The sequence below is a fragment of the Rhinopithecus bieti genome, unplaced genomic scaffold (genome assembly GCF_001698545.2).
Source record: "Rhinopithecus bieti isolate Rb0 unplaced genomic scaffold, ASM169854v2 scaffold_5472, whole genome shotgun sequence".
NCBI classification, from domain to species: Eukaryota; Metazoa; Chordata; class Mammalia; order Primates; family Cercopithecidae; genus Rhinopithecus; species Rhinopithecus bieti.
This window is the reverse complement of record NW_016804746.1, coordinates 44,928-62,763: the sequence shown is the minus strand read 5'-3', so window position 1 is coordinate 62,763 and position 17,836 is coordinate 44,928. Positions and strand designations below refer to the sequence as shown.

Sequence of the window (17,836 nt, the reverse complement as noted above, 5' to 3'; positions counted from 1 at the left end):
GCTGAGGGTCAAATGCCCACAGTAAAACTGAGCAATTTAAACATCACTGAGTGCCATTTCAAGCATTATGTAGAAAGCTACAGACAACAGTGAACTTATTCTGAGCACGTCTTGATCCATCATCTTCACAGATGGCTATAGAAATGGCCTGTAAACATTTTGTCTGATAACCGCTAAAGTAGTGACGTTCAAACTCTCTTATGACACTGTGTGAGAAACACACAGTTTACATATAGTCGACTAGGCAAGTAAATATATGTATGTGCATGGGGATGTGCAGTGTATTTGTATGTTCTATATGCAGCGAACGCTATTTAGTAATTTATTTTATCTCTGTTCTTTAAAATGCCGTTTGTGGCTGACAACATTATTCTTATGATCCACCATGGATTAAAAACCGGTTTAGAAATGATTACAGCTTTTTCAGAGAACATCCCCAGTGGTTGATAAATGTTGCTATAGAATATATGCAAACATACATGAGAACCCAATTTTGTCCACCTCCTTTGCAATTCAGTGTTTTTAGACAAAAATGCCATCTTTGACATGGGCCACAAAGGCTACTACAAAATATAGAATTACTGATGAAATATGTGTTTCATCTGCAGATATCAGTGTCTGTTTTGCACAGGTGTAGTCTTACTTGGAGAGATGAGAACTCACAGGCCAAAGGGACAGACAGTACATGTGACTTCTTGTCCTCTCGATATCATGTGGAGGCTTTGCTTGGGCTGCAGCATAAGTGAATGCCATGCATTGTCTGCATTCGCGGGGACCTCCCTGTGAATGCACAGGGACCTCCATTCCCCTACTGTGCTCCCATTTTATGAGGCAAGTGGGAGAGCTACACTGAACGTGGTAGGTAGTAAATAATTTGACCTCAACCACCAAGCAATCTGAGCTCAGGTGACAGTGTTTACTCTGGTACCCTGAAACTTGCCAGCTGCTCGGAATCTGTAGACTTTGTCCCACCCACCCACCACCCTGTGTAAATCTAAGCTTGGTCACAGATTCCCATGCATGGAGGATGGGAAGCTCTGGTCATGTGGGAAATTGAGCCCCCTCACAGGTAGACTGGTTGTGTTGGTCCCAGCTCTGCTTCCTCCCTTAACGGCTAGAGAGTTGCTGTAGGGTCACGTATCAGGCAACTCTTCTTGTCTCTACCATGTCTTTCATACTTTCTGCTGCTTCCTGTTTGTCACAAGGGCTCCTTCACAACTTTCCCAATCGCAATCCTAATATGATCCTTTGAACTCATCCAGCAGGTCCGGAGTTATGGCCCACAGGAATGGCAGCGGGAAGTTCAAATTTGGCAAGAAATTCAAGCCTGCTCTTTGAGGCTGGAGTGAGGCCACTCAGGAATCATTAAAGTCCAGGTCTGCATGTGATGGTTAATATTAAGTGTCAACTTGATTGGATCGAAGGATGCAAAGTATTGTTCCTGGGTCTGTCTGAGAGTGTGTTGTCAAAGGAGATTAACATTTGAGTCAGTGGACTGGGAGAGGTAGACCCACCCTCAGTCTGGGTGGGCACCATCTAATCAATTGCCAGCGCCACTAGAATAAATCAGGCAGTAGAACATGGAAAACTAGACTTGCTGAGTCTTCTGGCCTCCAACTATCTCCGGTGCTGCATGCCTCCTGCCCTCGAACAACAGACTCCAGGTTCTTCAGCTTTTGGACTCTTGAACTCACACCAGTGATCTGCCAGGGGCTCTCGGGCCTTTGGCCACAGACTAAAGGCTGCAATGTTGGCTTCAACACTTTTGAGGTTTTGGAACTCGGACTGCCTTCCTTGCTCCTCAGCTTGCCGATGGCCTATTGTGGGACTTCACCTTGTCACCGCGTGAGCCAATACTCCTTAATAAACCCTACTTCATATATACATCTATCCTATTAGTTCTGTCCTTCTACAGATCCCTAACTAGTACAACGTGAAACACTACCATCCAGCCATAGTTGCTCACAAAAAGTCTGAGTCCAGAAATCACTATCTCCCATTCTTTGAGCACTTCCGAGTGCACTATATTAAAAACTGGACTTAATAAGGAAAAAAAGAAAGTAAAATTTAATAATGATAGTGTCCATGCCAAGAAAGAATAAAAAATGTAAAAGGTAACTTAAATAAGAGATCATGATTATAACTGCTCTCGCTTTTTAAAAAAAAATATTTAAAACACCACAATTGCTACTCAAGTTGCTTTTGAGAGAGAGACAGAGAGAGATTGAGCCACCTTTCTTTTCCAACTCGAGGTATTGCCCTAAAAGAAGGCCAGCTGCATGAAATATATAGGCGTCATTTCAGCAATATATCTTATTTATAAAAGGCTGCATTCTGGTCAGGGCCTCGTTCCTATCCTTCCCTTCCATATACTATTTCCCACATTAAACTGCCAAAGAACACAAAAGTAATAAGAACAGGAATCATGCGCACAGCTTACTGTCTACATTAAGGAGAGCTTATACTCCACTGGCTTCATCAACATAACTTGACTAATACAGCAATCTGTTGCCTAGGAAAATAAAAGTTGCAAAGAACTTTACTGTTCATTTCAGCAACTGCCTGAAAGATTCATCAACTCTTCAGTCAAAAGTGTCAAATGACATTTTTCAATCCCAAAACTCATTGAACCGTTGCCTAAAAATTGTTGTCTTCTTGGCTCCACCAATCCTACATCATTATGATTCCTACCTAACTCTAACCAAACAATCCCCCACTTTAAAAGACCCACTTTACACCAGATTTCAAAATCAGAATAAATATACTGAAATCCCTTCGACGTCTGACACGCTAGTGCCTCTGTCGAGGTAGTGCTCTCCCTTACAGCATTATGCAAATAATGTCAGCCCTATCTTATGAACAGGCTATTTAGCTGATATTTGGAGAGTACAGTATATGATCCAGTTAGTCACCACTGCTTTGCATCATGTCACAGTAGACTGCGCCTAGATCCTGTCATCAATATGTATGTATATTTCTGAATCAAAATACACGATCTGAATGGCCTACAGGTATATTCAGGCAAATTAGTCACTAGCCCAGAGATTTAAATGTGCAATAACACACCCCCCCCCAAAAAAAAATTAAGCATGTGTAACTATATTTAGTCTGCAGAAGAGTTTATTCAATTCCATTCATTAGAAGCATGGCAGAAAACTGAGAACCAGAGGAAAAAAGTGATTAATCAAAGCATGTGTAAAAATTGGTCAAGGTGGGATGATCGCTTGAGCCCAAAACTTCAAGACCAGTGTGGCATCAGACTGAGACAATGTTCTAAAAAATAAATTAATTGCTCAGGTGTGGTGTTCGCACCTGTAGTACCATCCATTTGAGAGGCTTCAGCACGAGGATTATTTGAGCCCAAGAGATCCAGACTTCAGTGAGGTATTGTCATCTCACTGCCGTTCAGCCTGGGAGAGAAAGCCACACCCTGTCTGAGAAAAAAAAAAAAGCATTGATAAATAAAGATATAAAAATAGTTTATTTCTTTCACAACAGACTTTTCTGAGACACATCCTCCATTATGGGTGACATAGGACTGTGTGTTCCCAACGTTTCTCAATGCATGAGATTGTTTGGTCAAAGAAAAACAAATGCTCTCTTAAGTGCCCTTCTTTCCACTACAAACATCCTGTGGATGCGGGTACGAGAACAGCAGGAAAACCACGGTCGACCCTGCAAGTGGCAGACTCAGTGGGCATGCCCCTTGCTAAGCAAGTTCCTGCTGCCCATGTGACTTGCTGTCTATCTTCTATCCCCGCAGAGCTGTGGAAGGAAACGTCATGACTTCTTTCTTGCCAACTATGACACAGCTGGTAGGTCAGCAGAGCAGTCCTCCCAGAAGTTGAAGTGTCAGTGAGTGGGAGGGAAAGCAGAAGGGCTTCCCGTAGGTTGGACCACTCGGTCCATGGCCTCATATAGATCCTCATCCTTCTACTAAAAGGCAGCGCCATCACCATGGCCTTGCTGTTGTGCGGTCCTGGGCAGGGGAGGAAGTAAGGGCATAGTGGGGAGGAGGGTCAGATGAACATGGAATGAGTTGAAGGGTGACATTATTTGCAGTATTTCAGTCTCAGAGGCATAAAAAATACCATACAGAGAGGATGGATTCCAAAGTCCTTAGTGGGGACCTTGGAAGGAGCAGAGGACAGGGCATGGGGAGATAAGGAACGGCAGTGCATCTCTTAAGGCACGAGGGGACCTCACTGCGCATGCTCCTTTGGTGCCTCCTTAGTGCGCATATTCATTGGGCGTTTTCCCATTGGCCCTTCGCCCGTATGGTGAACGCCGGGGAGCTGTGATCCTGCAGGTCGGGTCCCGGAGGTCTGGATTCTTTCTCCCCTGCTGAGACGCAGCCAGTAGGTCCACAGGCCGCTCCAACTAGGAGTTGAAGCGTGAGTGAGAGTGCGGAGGAGCCAGCGGGCTTCCAGAGGGTCGGGGCACATGATTGGTGACTCCGAGTGAGAAGGGGCTTGATGTCGTCGTCCTTCTCGTGCGGCCCCGCAGCTATGGGCCTTCTTGTCTTGTCGGGGTCAGAACGAAGGAAGAAGCAGGGCCTCAGAGTGGGACGGGGGTTGGGTGAAGCTGGGGCGATGCTGGGGTGCTGTTGGTGGTATTCCAGTCCCAGAAACGCCTAGAACTTCCAACAGAGGACAAATTCCAGACTCCTCAAGGGGCATCAGGCCTGGAATGTCGTGGGCGGTAAGGAAGGGGCCTGGAAATTGGGAACACTGCGTACTGGTGACCGCCACCCCAAGGTTTGTATAGTGAACCGCAGAGGTGCCCGCCCGGTGAGGACTGCCCAGTGCTATGTGGCAACTTCTCAGCTCCATCTTGGAAGTTCGAATGGGTGGGAGGGGCTATGCATTCCAACAAAACTCGATTTTAGGGGGGAAATGGGCCTAGCAAAGGGTTGTGACAAAGGCCACGGGCACTTTAATTTTAATTCTCAAGCTGTATTTTCCTAAATGTCTCGCGATGGAGAGTCCAATTGTGAAACCAAACCTCATTGGAAATACCGTGCGTCTCTTGCCATAAGCCCTAAGGCATTGCTCAGCTAGCTTGACGAACATAAGTGGCTGTGCAAGTATTCGATTCAGAAGGCATACGCACTTATACATGCCCTCTGACTTACTTTTCCATGTCTTACCAAATTTTTAAAAATTGCAAGTTAGCATTTGGCCATGGAAGTGCTCAAATGTAGTATCCACTCACATGCATTTTTCCAGTCACGGTATTCTGGTTTTTGGTGTGGTTTGGTTTGGTTTGGTTTGGTTTGGTTTTTTTGAGACGGAGTTTTGCTCTTGTTGCCCAGGCTGGAGTGCAATGGCGCGATCTCGGCTGGCTGCAGCATTCGCCCCCGGGTTCAAGCGGTTCTCCTGCCTCAACCTCCCGACTAGCTGGGATTAAGGCACTCACCACCACACCCGGCTAAGTTTTTGTATTTTTAGTAGAGACGGGGTTTCACCATTTTGGCCAAGCTGGCTTCGAACTCCTGACCTCAGGTGATCCATCCCCCTCAGCCTCGGCAAAGTGCACACTGTTCTGTTTGCAGACTGAAATATGAGTTGGCGAGGAAGAAGATATAGACCAAGACGATGTTTACGACTTGCTCAGCTGGTTGGGCCTATGCCTGTGAGTAACTGAACATTCGATTTTTTCCAATAGCAGAAGTTTTTTTTGTGTGTGGTAGTTATTGTTGAACTAGTATAGATACACTGATATAAAGGTCTCCCATGTTGATAAAAAATGATCATGGCATCTCGTGAAGGACAGAGTAACCCAAGAGGACTACACACTGTTTTCGCCTGGATGTGTGAACTTGTGTTCCTCGATTTGACTGGTGATTTCCTCCTCATGCTTATTCATAGCACATTACACCCATTCAACCCCACATGAATTAAAATGGCTTCCAACGCCATTGAGGGTAATGGTCTCAGAGTAACCTCTCTATGGGAAGAGTAACTTAATGAAGAATAAGTATGTGGAATGGTTTTGGGATAGTGTTGGAGCATGTCTTTAAACATGCATATGATCAGAAGTATCTGTGTAATCTGTATATTCATATTATTGACATGCATTGATAAGAAGAATTTTTTATCTGCACATGCACACACCATGCCCCTGCCCTTGTCCCAGGAGCCCAGTGTGCCAGAGCCTCAACAAGAAGGACCACCAACTGAAAGTCAGGATCATACACCTGGTCAGAAGAGAGAAGAAGATCAGGGTGCAGCTGAGATTCAAGGTGCTGGGAAGGGAAAGAAAGAATGTCTATGGGGGGAGGAGGCCTGTGTGTGCATGACGCCTTATGCCATGACCAGTAACAGGAGGAAAGAAAACAACAGGAAAGGATCTCAAACATTTGCTGAGAGTTTTGCAAGAGGCTGGAAATGTGATGGGTATAGTTTGCAGCTTCCTGCAGTCCCTGGATATGATGAATCTTCTCTTTTTCTTTGAGATGCATTTTGTATGCTTGAAAATATAGTCCTTCCTAAATCAGATGAAACCATTTAATTGGTTGTATAAAAATGTACATTATTTCACCAGTTTAACGTGATAGTCTTAGGATGTTGCAGTGAGATCTTCTCAGCCATGGTGTTCACAGTGTTGTAAGCACCCTTTGATAGCATGTGGAGTGCCAAGTCACCCTACCATATAACACCCCAAATAAAGCCCATTTGCAAAGGAATCTTAGCCTCATTTTATAAATAAGAAAACGGAGGCCGGGCGTGGTGCCTCACCCCTGTTATCCCCGCACTTTGGGAGGCCGAGGTGGGCGGATCACTTGAGGTCAGGAGTTCGAGACCACCGTGGCCAATATGGTGAAATCCTGTCTCTACTAAAAATAATACGAACTCGTTGGGCGTGGTGGCACACACCTGCAATCTCAGCTACTAAGTAGGCTAAGGCAGGAGAATTTCTTGAGCCCGTGTGGCAGAGGTTGCAGTGAGCCGAGATCACACCACTGCACTCCAGCCTTGGTGACACAGCGAGACTCCGTCTCAAAACATAAAAATAAATAAATAAGAAAACTGAGGCTCAGAGATAGAGACTTAGCAAGAAAACTCGACTCATGGAGAAGGAATTCGTATTTTGTTCCAAGGTATGCATTCTTCCTACCATCTATTTTAGAAAATGTGAATGATTTTGCTCAAAAATGCTTAATACTCAAATGTGTCTGTACTATAAGGTACTTCGATATTGGCTCAGGACAAAACGCAGTTCAGTGAAGCAGGATAGCAACTCCAGAAAAGAAGTCAATGAATGACAGCCACTGTTTCCTTTGATGTATATTTTTGACAGTGTGTTTGGTAAAAGGTGGATAACTCAGGATGTTGGCGTACAGGTAACTTTATTAGCAGGATATGGAGGGGGCTTTGAAAAGTTGTTTCAATATTTTTATAATTAGAAAACTCCAAGTACGGTAAGATTATCATGAAACAGAAATTGTTTTCTCAACGGATAGCATTTTCAAACTAATCAGAGACAGAATTTGGACCATGGATTATTTTAGCAATTCCCTGTTAAGGGGTTTCCAGAATACGACTGTCAACAATGCTCATTACTTTCTTTGCACTTCAGTACCCGTGCTCCCACTGGAAGACAGTGGTTTTGCTGTTATATTTCGTACTTTTTTTCTTAATGACATTCACGTATGGAAAGTCACATATAGGGGCCTTTGGATCTAAGAATTACTTTAATAAAGTTTAACCCCAACATTTTCAAGATACCTCAACAGGGGATGAGTGTCAGGACCATAAGATTTGTCATAGGCTCACCAATACATTGATCTAATCCTTCAGAAAATTACATTTAAGTTACGATTAAAATGCTATCCATGAGGCCGTCTTCGGTTTTCCTAGGTAGCTGTGTGCTTATAATACACAATGGTAAAGTATGGGAAACGTAGGTGTGCTGAGACTTATCCTCAGATTGTCATTTAAGATAAGGTATCATAATACAGGAAAACAAACGTGGGACATCTTTGCTTCACATTTATTACCACAGTAGCTTATAGGCTTTTACTGCATAACACCGAGGAAAGAAAAGGATCAGTTCCTTATTTATCATTCCCGTTTGGCTGCTCCAGTCGACATCCTTGGTATTTTTCAGTGCCCGACCTGGAAGCTGATCTCCAGAAGCTGTCTCAGTCAAAGACTGGAAATGAATGCGGAGATGGTCCTGATGTCCAGGGGAAGATTCTGCCAAAATCAGAGCAATTTAAAATGCCAGAAGGAGGTATGTTACCCATTAAGATTCAAAATTATGTGCTGTCTGTATTCCATAATATTATACTTTTGATAATAAAAGGAGAGAATCTTACTGCCCCTTTAAAAATAGAGTTCAAATGCAGACTTTCTTTGGAAGGTAATTCAGACCCTAGAAGCCTGACTGCAAAACTGAAACACTGTCAGATACAGACACAAATTGGGTCAAAGCCATATTGAATCATCAAATAGCAAAGCATTTTCTTACTTCTGAGTATAACCAACAGCTAACAATTTGCAGATTATTTTGTGATTTCTGCTTTTCACAAAAACATAATGCACTTGTAATACCACTTTGTATGAAATATGCTGATCCCTGAAGGAGATTCTCGTACCAGCTCTTAACATAATTTGTGAGCTTCTGGATAAATCACATAAATCCTACACCCATTTTTGCTTTTATTGAAAGTAGTGAATGCACATCAGATAGATTAAAGTCCACTTCAGTGCTGATTTCTACATGCTCTGGTTCTGTTGGAGAGAATGCAAAGATACTCGGATTTTCATGATTTGTTTATCATAACGATCAGCTTCAGTCCAATTGTAATATCTGAGTTGAGATTTCATTGCTTCTAAGAAAACAAGCGGGCACTCTGCTTGATGTTTGTTTTTCCGTAAGGAGACCTTCATGAGTGTTCTTGAATTTTGTCAAATCCTGAATTCTCTCAGACTCTTAAACAATGATTGTTTTATTTTTATTTTTGCTTTTGCTTTGTTTTGTTTTGTTTTGTTTTGTTTCGGACGAGGTCTCCCTCGGCCGCCCAGGATGGAGTGCAGTGGTCCGATCTTGGTTCCCTGTGACCTCTGCCTCCCGGGTTTAAGCGATTCTCATACCTCAGCCTCACGTGTATTTGGGATTACAGGTGCATGCCACCATGCCCAACAATTTTTTGTATTTTTAGTAGAAACAGGGTTTCATCATGTTGGCCAATCTGGGCTCGAACTCCTGACCTCAAGTGATCCACCTGCCTCGGCCTCCCAAAATGCTGGGATTACAGGTGTGAACCACCTCCCTCGCTGGACCCAATGATTGTATTTTAAAGTCTTCCCACAGTGAAGCCTTGAATGACTGAATAATAAAATAGAAAGAGACAGTCAAGGTTTTGTGGCCCATGAAGTAGGGAGCCTGCATGTAGGTCAGTGATGCTCAAAGTGGTTGGAAGATGCCTGTGCTACGCATGCTCCCTACCCTTCTGTCAGTCTTCATGAGCTACTGTGTGTAATTAGATTGAAGACACATACGGCAACCTCTAACCATATCAGAGGTTATATATTACAGGTTTCTGCCTTGAGTCATCAGATGATATGATTTGAAGTTCAAAGACTATAACGTACTAAGTCCTGAGTAGTCCACCTAAGTATCTTTTACACATTTTTCAAATTGCTGACTTAATTAGAAGAACTTCTGAATTTAAAGGATGCACTGCATTTTTAGGGGAGAAATTATCTAAATGATTTACTCCACACTGGTGAACCACTCCATTAGACTATTTACATTAATAGATAGTGTGTAGACGATTTCCAGGAGCCTACTGAACAAGCCTCAGTTGTATTCTTAGGACAGTCATACCGTTAAATGCATATCTTATTAAAATAGATAACAAATTACATGATACAAGAAAATAATACTGAGACATAAAAAATAAAAGAGTCACAGAATAAACTTAAGGGAAAGGGAAACAGGCAGTAAATGAAAGGTATGAATCATTAACAAAGGGAAAACTAATCGAAAAGTAATACATTTAATAGATCATTCTTTTGAGAAATAGCTAGGAAGACAGCATCCAGCAGATGAAACAATCTTGAAGAAAATGGAAAAAGCACAACACGGAATATGAACAAGACCCAGATATTGAATGTAGGGCATAATTGAAAGTGAATACATTCTTAAACACAGTATTTTCAGAGTATGGATGAAATGGTTGACACGCTAGGGATGCCTACATTATTTAATATATCCCTGCAATACCTGAATATCTGAACACCACAAAGACTGTGCATGAACTTGTGAAATTTGCTAGTTGTCCCTGAAAAACAGTTACTTTTAGAAGCAAATGTTTAGCTTTTCCAGATGTCTTACTCTCCGTTTTCATTTCCCTCTCCATTTCTTTTTTTTTTCCCCCACACTGGTTATGATGTATAACTCTTTCACCTTTTAATATCAATCATGAGCGTGATACGTTAAAACTTATATGACCATTTAATTAATTATACAAATGGGAATACTTTCCAGTGAAAAAAGTGTCATTATTCATATTGACATGAGGACTATAGGTGAAAACTGGATGCAAATGGTTAGTGTATGTTAAAAAAGAACAAAGAAGGGCCAACTAGCTCAAAGCAATATCATAGCACTTCTTCACAACAGAGAAAAAACAAATGCAATACTGGCCTTTCTATTCATTTCGCATATGTATTTCCTAATGTGACATTAACAGTTTTCTCAAAAGATAGCTTTCAGACTGTCTGCAGGAACCTATTGGACATTCAGACCATACTGTCAAGCCAAAACATTAAATTATGCATTTTTTTCTGGAGGAATTTTTTCACAAATTCCTTCTGTTTCTTAGGGTTTTTTTTTTTTTGTGTTCTGGTTGTATTTTCAGTAAAACTCTACACATTGTTTGCCATCTACTTTAAGCCCCTTCTAATAGGTTCACCTGATTTAATGTGATCTGTCCTCAGACTGTCTTTTGGTTTCCTTCTAGCACAAAAAGCAGGGTGTGTTTTAAAAATGTTGCTAATGTATATGTTTGGAAGTGTATCCTCAAAGTCTCTACGGAGGTCTAGTTGAATATTAGCCACAGGAAGACTCTTTGGATTCTGGTTTTAGTCCATTGTATAAAACTAAACCTTTGGTGTCCTTTGCATGCCTTTAATTTCATGTGACTAGAGTTCTGCTGGTAATGTTTCTGCCTGTTATGTTTCTATCGCAGGGGAAGGGAAACCACAGCTTTAAACAAAGACAACCGAAAGAATGCAAACTGGATTTATCCGAGATATTTGACTTTTAAAAATCTCAATAAAGTTTTCCAGTTTTCGCCAAAGAAGTATCACACACCTGTTGTTCATTTATTCTCACATATTAGACAGTATTGAACATTTTGGCCGGGTGCAGTGGCTCATTCCTGTAATCCAAGCACATTGGGATGCTGAGGCAGGAAGATTGCTTGAGCTTGGGAGATTGAGACGTGTTTGGGCAACATGGCAAAACCCCCTCTCTACAAAAATAGATGAATGAATGTATGAATATATGCACATATGTATGTAGGTGTAGTCTCAGCTACTCTGGAGGCTGAGGTGGGAGGATCCCTTGAGCCTAGGAGGTCGAGGACGTAGGTAGTCATGTTCACGCCACTGCAGCTCCAGCCTGGGTGAATGCGACTCTGTCTGAATAAAATATAGTATCATTTTTGCAACGCTGCATTCTGATTGAGCTGGTATGCACATGTGTGATATTGTGAATATATATATATATATATTTGGTCCTGGACCCTGCTTACTGTCATACAACTCCTACAGGTTTTGGAATCTCCACATAGTGATATCTTTTTGTATGCTAGTGAATTGACCATTTGCTGGCAGCTCCTAGGTAGCTCTAGGATGGGGGATTAGAGGGTTGGGACTTTTCAGCCACATCCCCAACCTTCAGGACAGGGAGAGGGGCTGAAGGTTAAGTTGATTACCAATGGCGGGCCAGCAGTTTAGTCAATCATGCCTATATGATGAAAACCTCCATCAAAACCCAAAAGGACAGGGTTCAGAGAGCTTCTTGCCTAGTGGAACACATGGAGAGTGGCATGCCCGTAGAGGCCATGGAAGCCCCCTGCCCCTTCCTTCTATTCCTTCCCCTATGTATCTCTTTATCTGCATCCTTTGTTAGGATATCCTATTTTCCACAAAATATGTGAGAATTCCCCAGGCTATGGAGCTGGATGAAAGAACTAGGGCCTAGGTAGAAGAAAGGGGAAAGCAACTAGGGGCAACTTGCTGAAGCAAAATTACTTGGATCCTACCTACACTGTCTCCTTACACGTGATGGCATGACATAGCCATGGGATTCCATCCTGCCTCTTACACACTGGCCTTGAGATGGTGGGCAAGATACTTACGTCCTGTGGGACAGTTTCCCCATTTTTAAGGTGAAATTAGAATATTTACACTAAATACTTGCTATGAAGAATAAATTAAATAACAAGATGCAGGCATTACATTGCAGATAAATTTACTAGTTATCTTTCCTTAATCCCTTTAAAATTTCAAATATTTTCATTCCATTTTTCTTTACAACTACATCTCTAGTATGTGATAACTGCTTTGGAATTTCAAGTAGGAATATCAGTCTACCTTTTTAAATGCATTTGACTTCAGAAAGTGATTTCATGTAAATATGTAAGTTAAATAGCAGTGTAGCTGGCATCAGACATGGCATTGATTCTGAAGCTGATTTGTAAATAACCGAGGTGTGACAAGGCCAACCCTATGTCAGTACTATGTGCTGAAAACTTGTTTGATGTGTGTGATGCCATGAAGAATCAGTCTATTCCAGTCAGTCAACACCACACAACTCAATATCACAGTGTGTCAAGAGCTCAGGCAGTCCCTAAGCAGCCCTGTGGTGGCTAACGGGGCCACAAGGATCACCAGTGCAGTTGTTATTTTGGCTTGTCATATATTCATCGATTTGGCGGGTAAGAAGACAATGAGCCCAAATGAATCAAAGTGGTTGATTACTTGCAGACTCAGCAAAAGCAAGATTAGCATTGTGTCAGCACTGTGTCCCTAGTCCCAGGGTACCACACTGAATTGGAGAAACTCAGTGACAGTACGGATGGTGGGTCTCTCTGCCTGTGAGGAGCCCACAGTCATACCCTAAGGCCAATTTTGAAACCACACTGAATCCTGAACCCAAGATCACACCTTACCGAGCTGCGACTATGGGACAGCAAGGGTGACCCAGCTCCCGAACATCTCGCACAGAACACCTTAGGGATGTCATCCATGCTTGTGAAGAGGAGGAACCTGTGTCAGTGACTACCCTGAACTGACTTGCCTGCTGACAGTTCCCCTAAACCAAAGATGCAAATCAGTTGTTTAGACTGAACGGGGAACCCTAGAGGGAAAGGTTTCTTTGCGGGATGCCACAATGGAGGCCTTGGCCAGCTCCTACCTGATGAATGTATGTCCTGCTGGGGGTGCCCTAATAAGGGTAAAGTCTTGTAGTCCAGGGGTATCACCTGTGCCCTCTGGGATTGTTCTTACCTGTGTGCCCTGAATATCCCATCACTGCCTCATCCCTGGAAGGCGTGCACATCAACTTCAGCTTCCTTCAAAATTCACTCCATATTCACCTGACCCTCCCTCTATGGCCCTTGTTCCTCCCTTTTCCAGACCCCTCAAGGGAGCAAGTTCATTGTGGTGTCGCTGACTTCTAGTAGAAGGATGAGGATCTCTATCAGGCCATGGACCAAGTGGCCCAACCCATGGGAAGTCTGCCCACTTTCCCTCACACTCACTCATACTTCAACTTCTGGGAGGACTGATCTGTGGACCTACCTGATGTGTCATAGCTAGCAAGAAAGAAGTCATGACATTTCCTCCCACAGCTCTGCAGGGACAGAAGGCAGACAGCAAGACCCATGGGCAGCAGGAGCTTGCGTAGGAAGAGACTTGCCCATTGAGCCAGGGACTTTCAGGGACAGCCAGACTTTTCTCGCTGTCACCATGATATCAGCAGCCACTGCCATCACACTGGCTGCAGCAGGGAGGCCCAGCCAGGGCTGCATGCTCTGTGGAGCCAGCAGGAGCCAGGGACAAGTGGGATCCCCACCTTTTATGAGTTGGGGAGGGAGCTCCTGGGTGCACTTGCAGCTGTAGACCCAGACCTCTCGCTCTATGGAGCAGGCAGGAGCCCTGCCCTCCTGGGCGGGACTGCAGCCACCCAAGTTGTGGCTGCAGATCCAAGTCTCCCTGTCCTCTTGGGGGGACTGTGAGCAGGCAGGATCCCTGCCCTCCCGGCTGCAGCTGCAGCCAAACGATCCATGGCTGCAGACCCAGGAGCTGGGGACAAGTGGGAGGCCCATTCCTTCAGATTTAGTGGGTTGGGAGCTACCTAGGAGCAGCTGCAACTGCCCTCCCAAGTGCAGGACCCAGGCGTGTCTGCAGCCTGCACTCTCTGAAGCCCGGGAAGGCCCCCACTGCCGCTGCAGGCTCAGAAGTGTCTCCTCCCACTGCCTGATCTCTACCTGCTCCCAGCACCCACTCTGATTTCAGAGCAGGTTGGGAGCTGAGCCCCTACACTGTCACAGCTCAGCCAAGTGTGCACATGGCCAGGCCAGTACTGGCATGCCAGCCCCTTGCCACCTCAGACACCTCCAGAATTTGACTGCTGAGGAACATGAGAGGGGAAACCAAGGGGGTTCTGAGGGCAGCTGGGTGGTGGCCTGCAGGTGCCCCTTGGTGTGAGCAGCCTGGGCACCATGGACTGCAGTGGGAGGCAGACAGGATCCAGAGCAGAAGGGGGCAGTCCCTGGTAAGGCCCCACCTTCAGGCCAGGGACTGGCCAGGCTGCCAATCCCAGAGACCAGAGTGTGGACTTGTGGTGCCTTTTCTGGACCCATCCATGGCTGCCCATGGACCAATGTACATGCACTTTCTCCCCTCTGAGGTCCGTAAATGCCTGGGACTCAGCCAGAGCGGGGCAGAGGATGGAGAGACAATGGGACGACCAGCTGCAGAGAGGAGCTACCCTCTCCAGGGCCTCTTGTCTGCTAAGAGCTGCAGACGTTGGAAAGACCTGCCTGCAGAGAGAGGCCACACTCTTCAGGGCCTCCTCTCTGCTGAGAGCTGAACACTTGACCAAACAACCTGCCTACAGAGGAACTACCCACTGCGGATCTCCTCTGAGCTGTTCTAACACTCAATAAAGCTCCTCTTGTTAGTTTTTTTAAAAAGTGAATATACAATTTATTTAACATTCGAACTTCATTAAGATATGTGCAATATGGCAATTTCATGGGGGATTAAACCCTACCTAGGATGATTGCTTGCTGGTGCTTAGCAACAGGGTCCAGTTCACACTTAGCACTAATTAAATATTTTATTGAATAAATACAATACCAAACAAAATGTATTCAAATGCTTTCTAAAAAAAAAAATTTAAAGGTCTTTCTACTCAGGCTAATGACTAACACAATAAAGGCAGATATGCTAGTTAAACATAATTGGCTGATTTTATACAGCACCTATATCTTTTAGCCCACGAGTATATTATTAAATGATAGAGAGCATCTAATACAACCATTTCTACAGAATTAGGAAATAAATTTCTAAGAAAGATTTTACAAACCCCATCTTTTATACCCACCCCAACAGTCTAACTCTAAAGGGGATAAAGCCAATGACTTTCCTCACAAGAGCTCATGACTAATGTAGCTTTGCTATCAAAATCTATATTTCTGATCCATTATGAGCATTGAGATAAGATTCAAGTATTCCCAAAGAAAGAACCACAATGCATATTGTGATCACCTATTCAGCAACAGCGAGTACTGCATCCAAAACTCTCATCCCAGGAATTAAATAAGGTCAGCCACATTCATGGGAATCTCCTCTACTGCAGTATTGTAGAAAGGCTCAATGTCACGAAGAATCCTCTTGTCTTCTTCAGTAACAAAGTTTATAGCCACGCCTTTCCTCCCATATAGACCCCCTCTGCCAATTCTGTGAATATAGTTTTCACAATTGGTAGGTAGATCATAATTTATGACCAAAGACACTTGTTGCACATCAATCCCGAGAGCCAACAAGTCAGTAGTGGTCAGAACATGGGTTGACCCTGATCAGAATTCCCTCATGACAACCTATCTCTCCTTCTGGTCCATGTCACCATGCAGAACAGAAACTGTGAAGTCTCTGGCATGCATTCTTCTCAGTCAGCCAGTCCACTTTGCGCCTTGAGAAAAATAACAGCCTGCGTAATAGTCAGTGTGTCGTACAAGTCACAAAGTGTATCCAACTTCCATTCCTCTCTCTCTCATCATTAATATAAAACTGTTTGATTCCTTCAAGGGTCAATTATTCCTTTTTCACCAGAATTCGAATTGGATCTCTCATGAATTTTTTGGTCACTTCCAACACATCAGTTGGCATTGTGGCAGAAAGCAACACAACCTGAATACTTGTATTTAATTTTTGGAAAATCTCATAGATTTCATCCTTAAACCCACGGCTCAACATTTCATCTGCTTCATCCAAAACAAACATTTTGATCCATTTTGGAAAAAGAAACTTCTGTTTCACATATCAAACACTCTCCCAGGTGTACCAATAACAATATGTGGTGCTTCAGCCTGCAGTTTTTGCATTTCAGTTCGAACATTTGTTCCACCAATACAGACATGACAAGTTGCTCCCATATAGTCTCCAAGTGCCAGAATTACCTTTTGGATCTGTGGAGCCAGTTCTCTGGTGAGGGCCAATATTAGTGCTTGGGTCTCCAACTGTTGCAGGATGGAGAAAGCAAATGTGGCTGTCTTGCCAGTACCTAACTGAGCTTGAGCAATCACATCATACCTTTTCATACAGGTAATAGTAGCTCTCTGCTGAATAGTGGAAGCCTTCTCAAAATCGTAAGCATAGATGCCCCCAAAGAAGAGCTCCTTTAAAGTCATATCATCAAAGTTATCAACAATCTCATTCCAGTTGCTGTCAGTTACACCATCGGGGTCCATTCCTTCTGGGCTGCCATGTTCTCTGTTATAATCCATGGAGCCACCAGACATGATCCAAAAAAACACTAAGTGCCCCACTGAAAAGTCCTCTTTGTCTTGTTTGCCCTCCACTTGTCTGCATACCTTATTCTTCCTGGATGCAGGACAAGAACTTGAGCAAGGGCGCCACCAGCCACAGAGGTTTCCAGCCAGAAAATCGACACCCCAAAGATCCCATAACACCCGTATCTGCATCCACAGGGCATTGTTTAGTAAAAAGAAAGGGACTTAAGAGAGCTTTTGTTTCTTTGCCCAAACAATCTCCTGCTTTGAGAAACACTGGAAGCACACAGTCCCATGTCACCCTTAGTGGAGGATGTATTTCTTTTGTGACAGAAATAAGGAATTTTATGTCTGTATTTACACATGCTTTTTTCTAAGGATGTTGCTCTGTTGCCAAGGCTGGAGGGCAGTGGCACAACTCCTGGGTTCAAACAATCTTCATCCTGCAGCCTCCCAAGTGAGTGGTACTACAGGTGTGGATACAACACCTGAGCAATCGATTCATCTATTTTTAGAGAGTGGTCCCACTATGTTGTCCATGCTGGTCTCAAATTCTTGGGCTCAAGAGATCCTCCCACCTTGGCCAATTTTTATACATGCTTTAATTAATCACTTTTTTCTGTGATTCTGGGTTTTCTGCCATGCTTCCAGTGAATGTAACAATAGAAGATCTTACAGGGCAATAATCCTACTGCATTTATAATCAGACTAACAATTATTACACTTCAGCTTTTATGTCACCATTATGCTTAAATGACACATTGACCAAGACATAGAATTAAAGATTCTGAGATT

General features: G+C 43.6%; 1 protein-coding gene and 1 pseudogene across 2 annotated transcripts; one reads left to right on the top strand and one right to left on the bottom strand.

Moving 5' to 3' along the window:
• The first annotated feature begins 4,270 nt into the window (after positions 1 to 4,270).
• On the top strand, positions 4,271 to 11,311 carry XAGE5 (X antigen family member 5). 2 transcript variants are annotated; one of them, XM_017870367.1, is made up of 5 exons: positions 4,271 to 4,358; positions 5,555 to 5,634; positions 6,139 to 6,244; positions 8,113 to 8,238; positions 11,204 to 11,311. In XM_017870367.1, the coding sequence occupies exons 2-5, from the start codon at positions 5,563 to 5,565 to the stop codon at positions 11,224 to 11,226; spliced, it is 327 nt and encodes a 108-aa protein (XP_017725856.1). In that variant the 5' UTR covers positions 4,271 to 4,358; positions 5,555 to 5,562; the 3' UTR covers positions 11,227 to 11,311. The 2 variants fall into 2 exon arrangements, with proteins under 2 accessions (XP_017725856.1, XP_017725855.1); XM_017870366.1 differs by having other exon boundaries at positions 4,279 to 4,394.
• Positions 11,312 to 15,844: 4,533 nt separating this feature from the next.
• LOC108528522 (eukaryotic initiation factor 4A-II pseudogene) lies at positions 15,845 to 17,050 on the bottom strand (annotated as a pseudogene).
• Between the last annotated feature and the right edge of the window lie 786 nt (positions 17,051 to 17,836).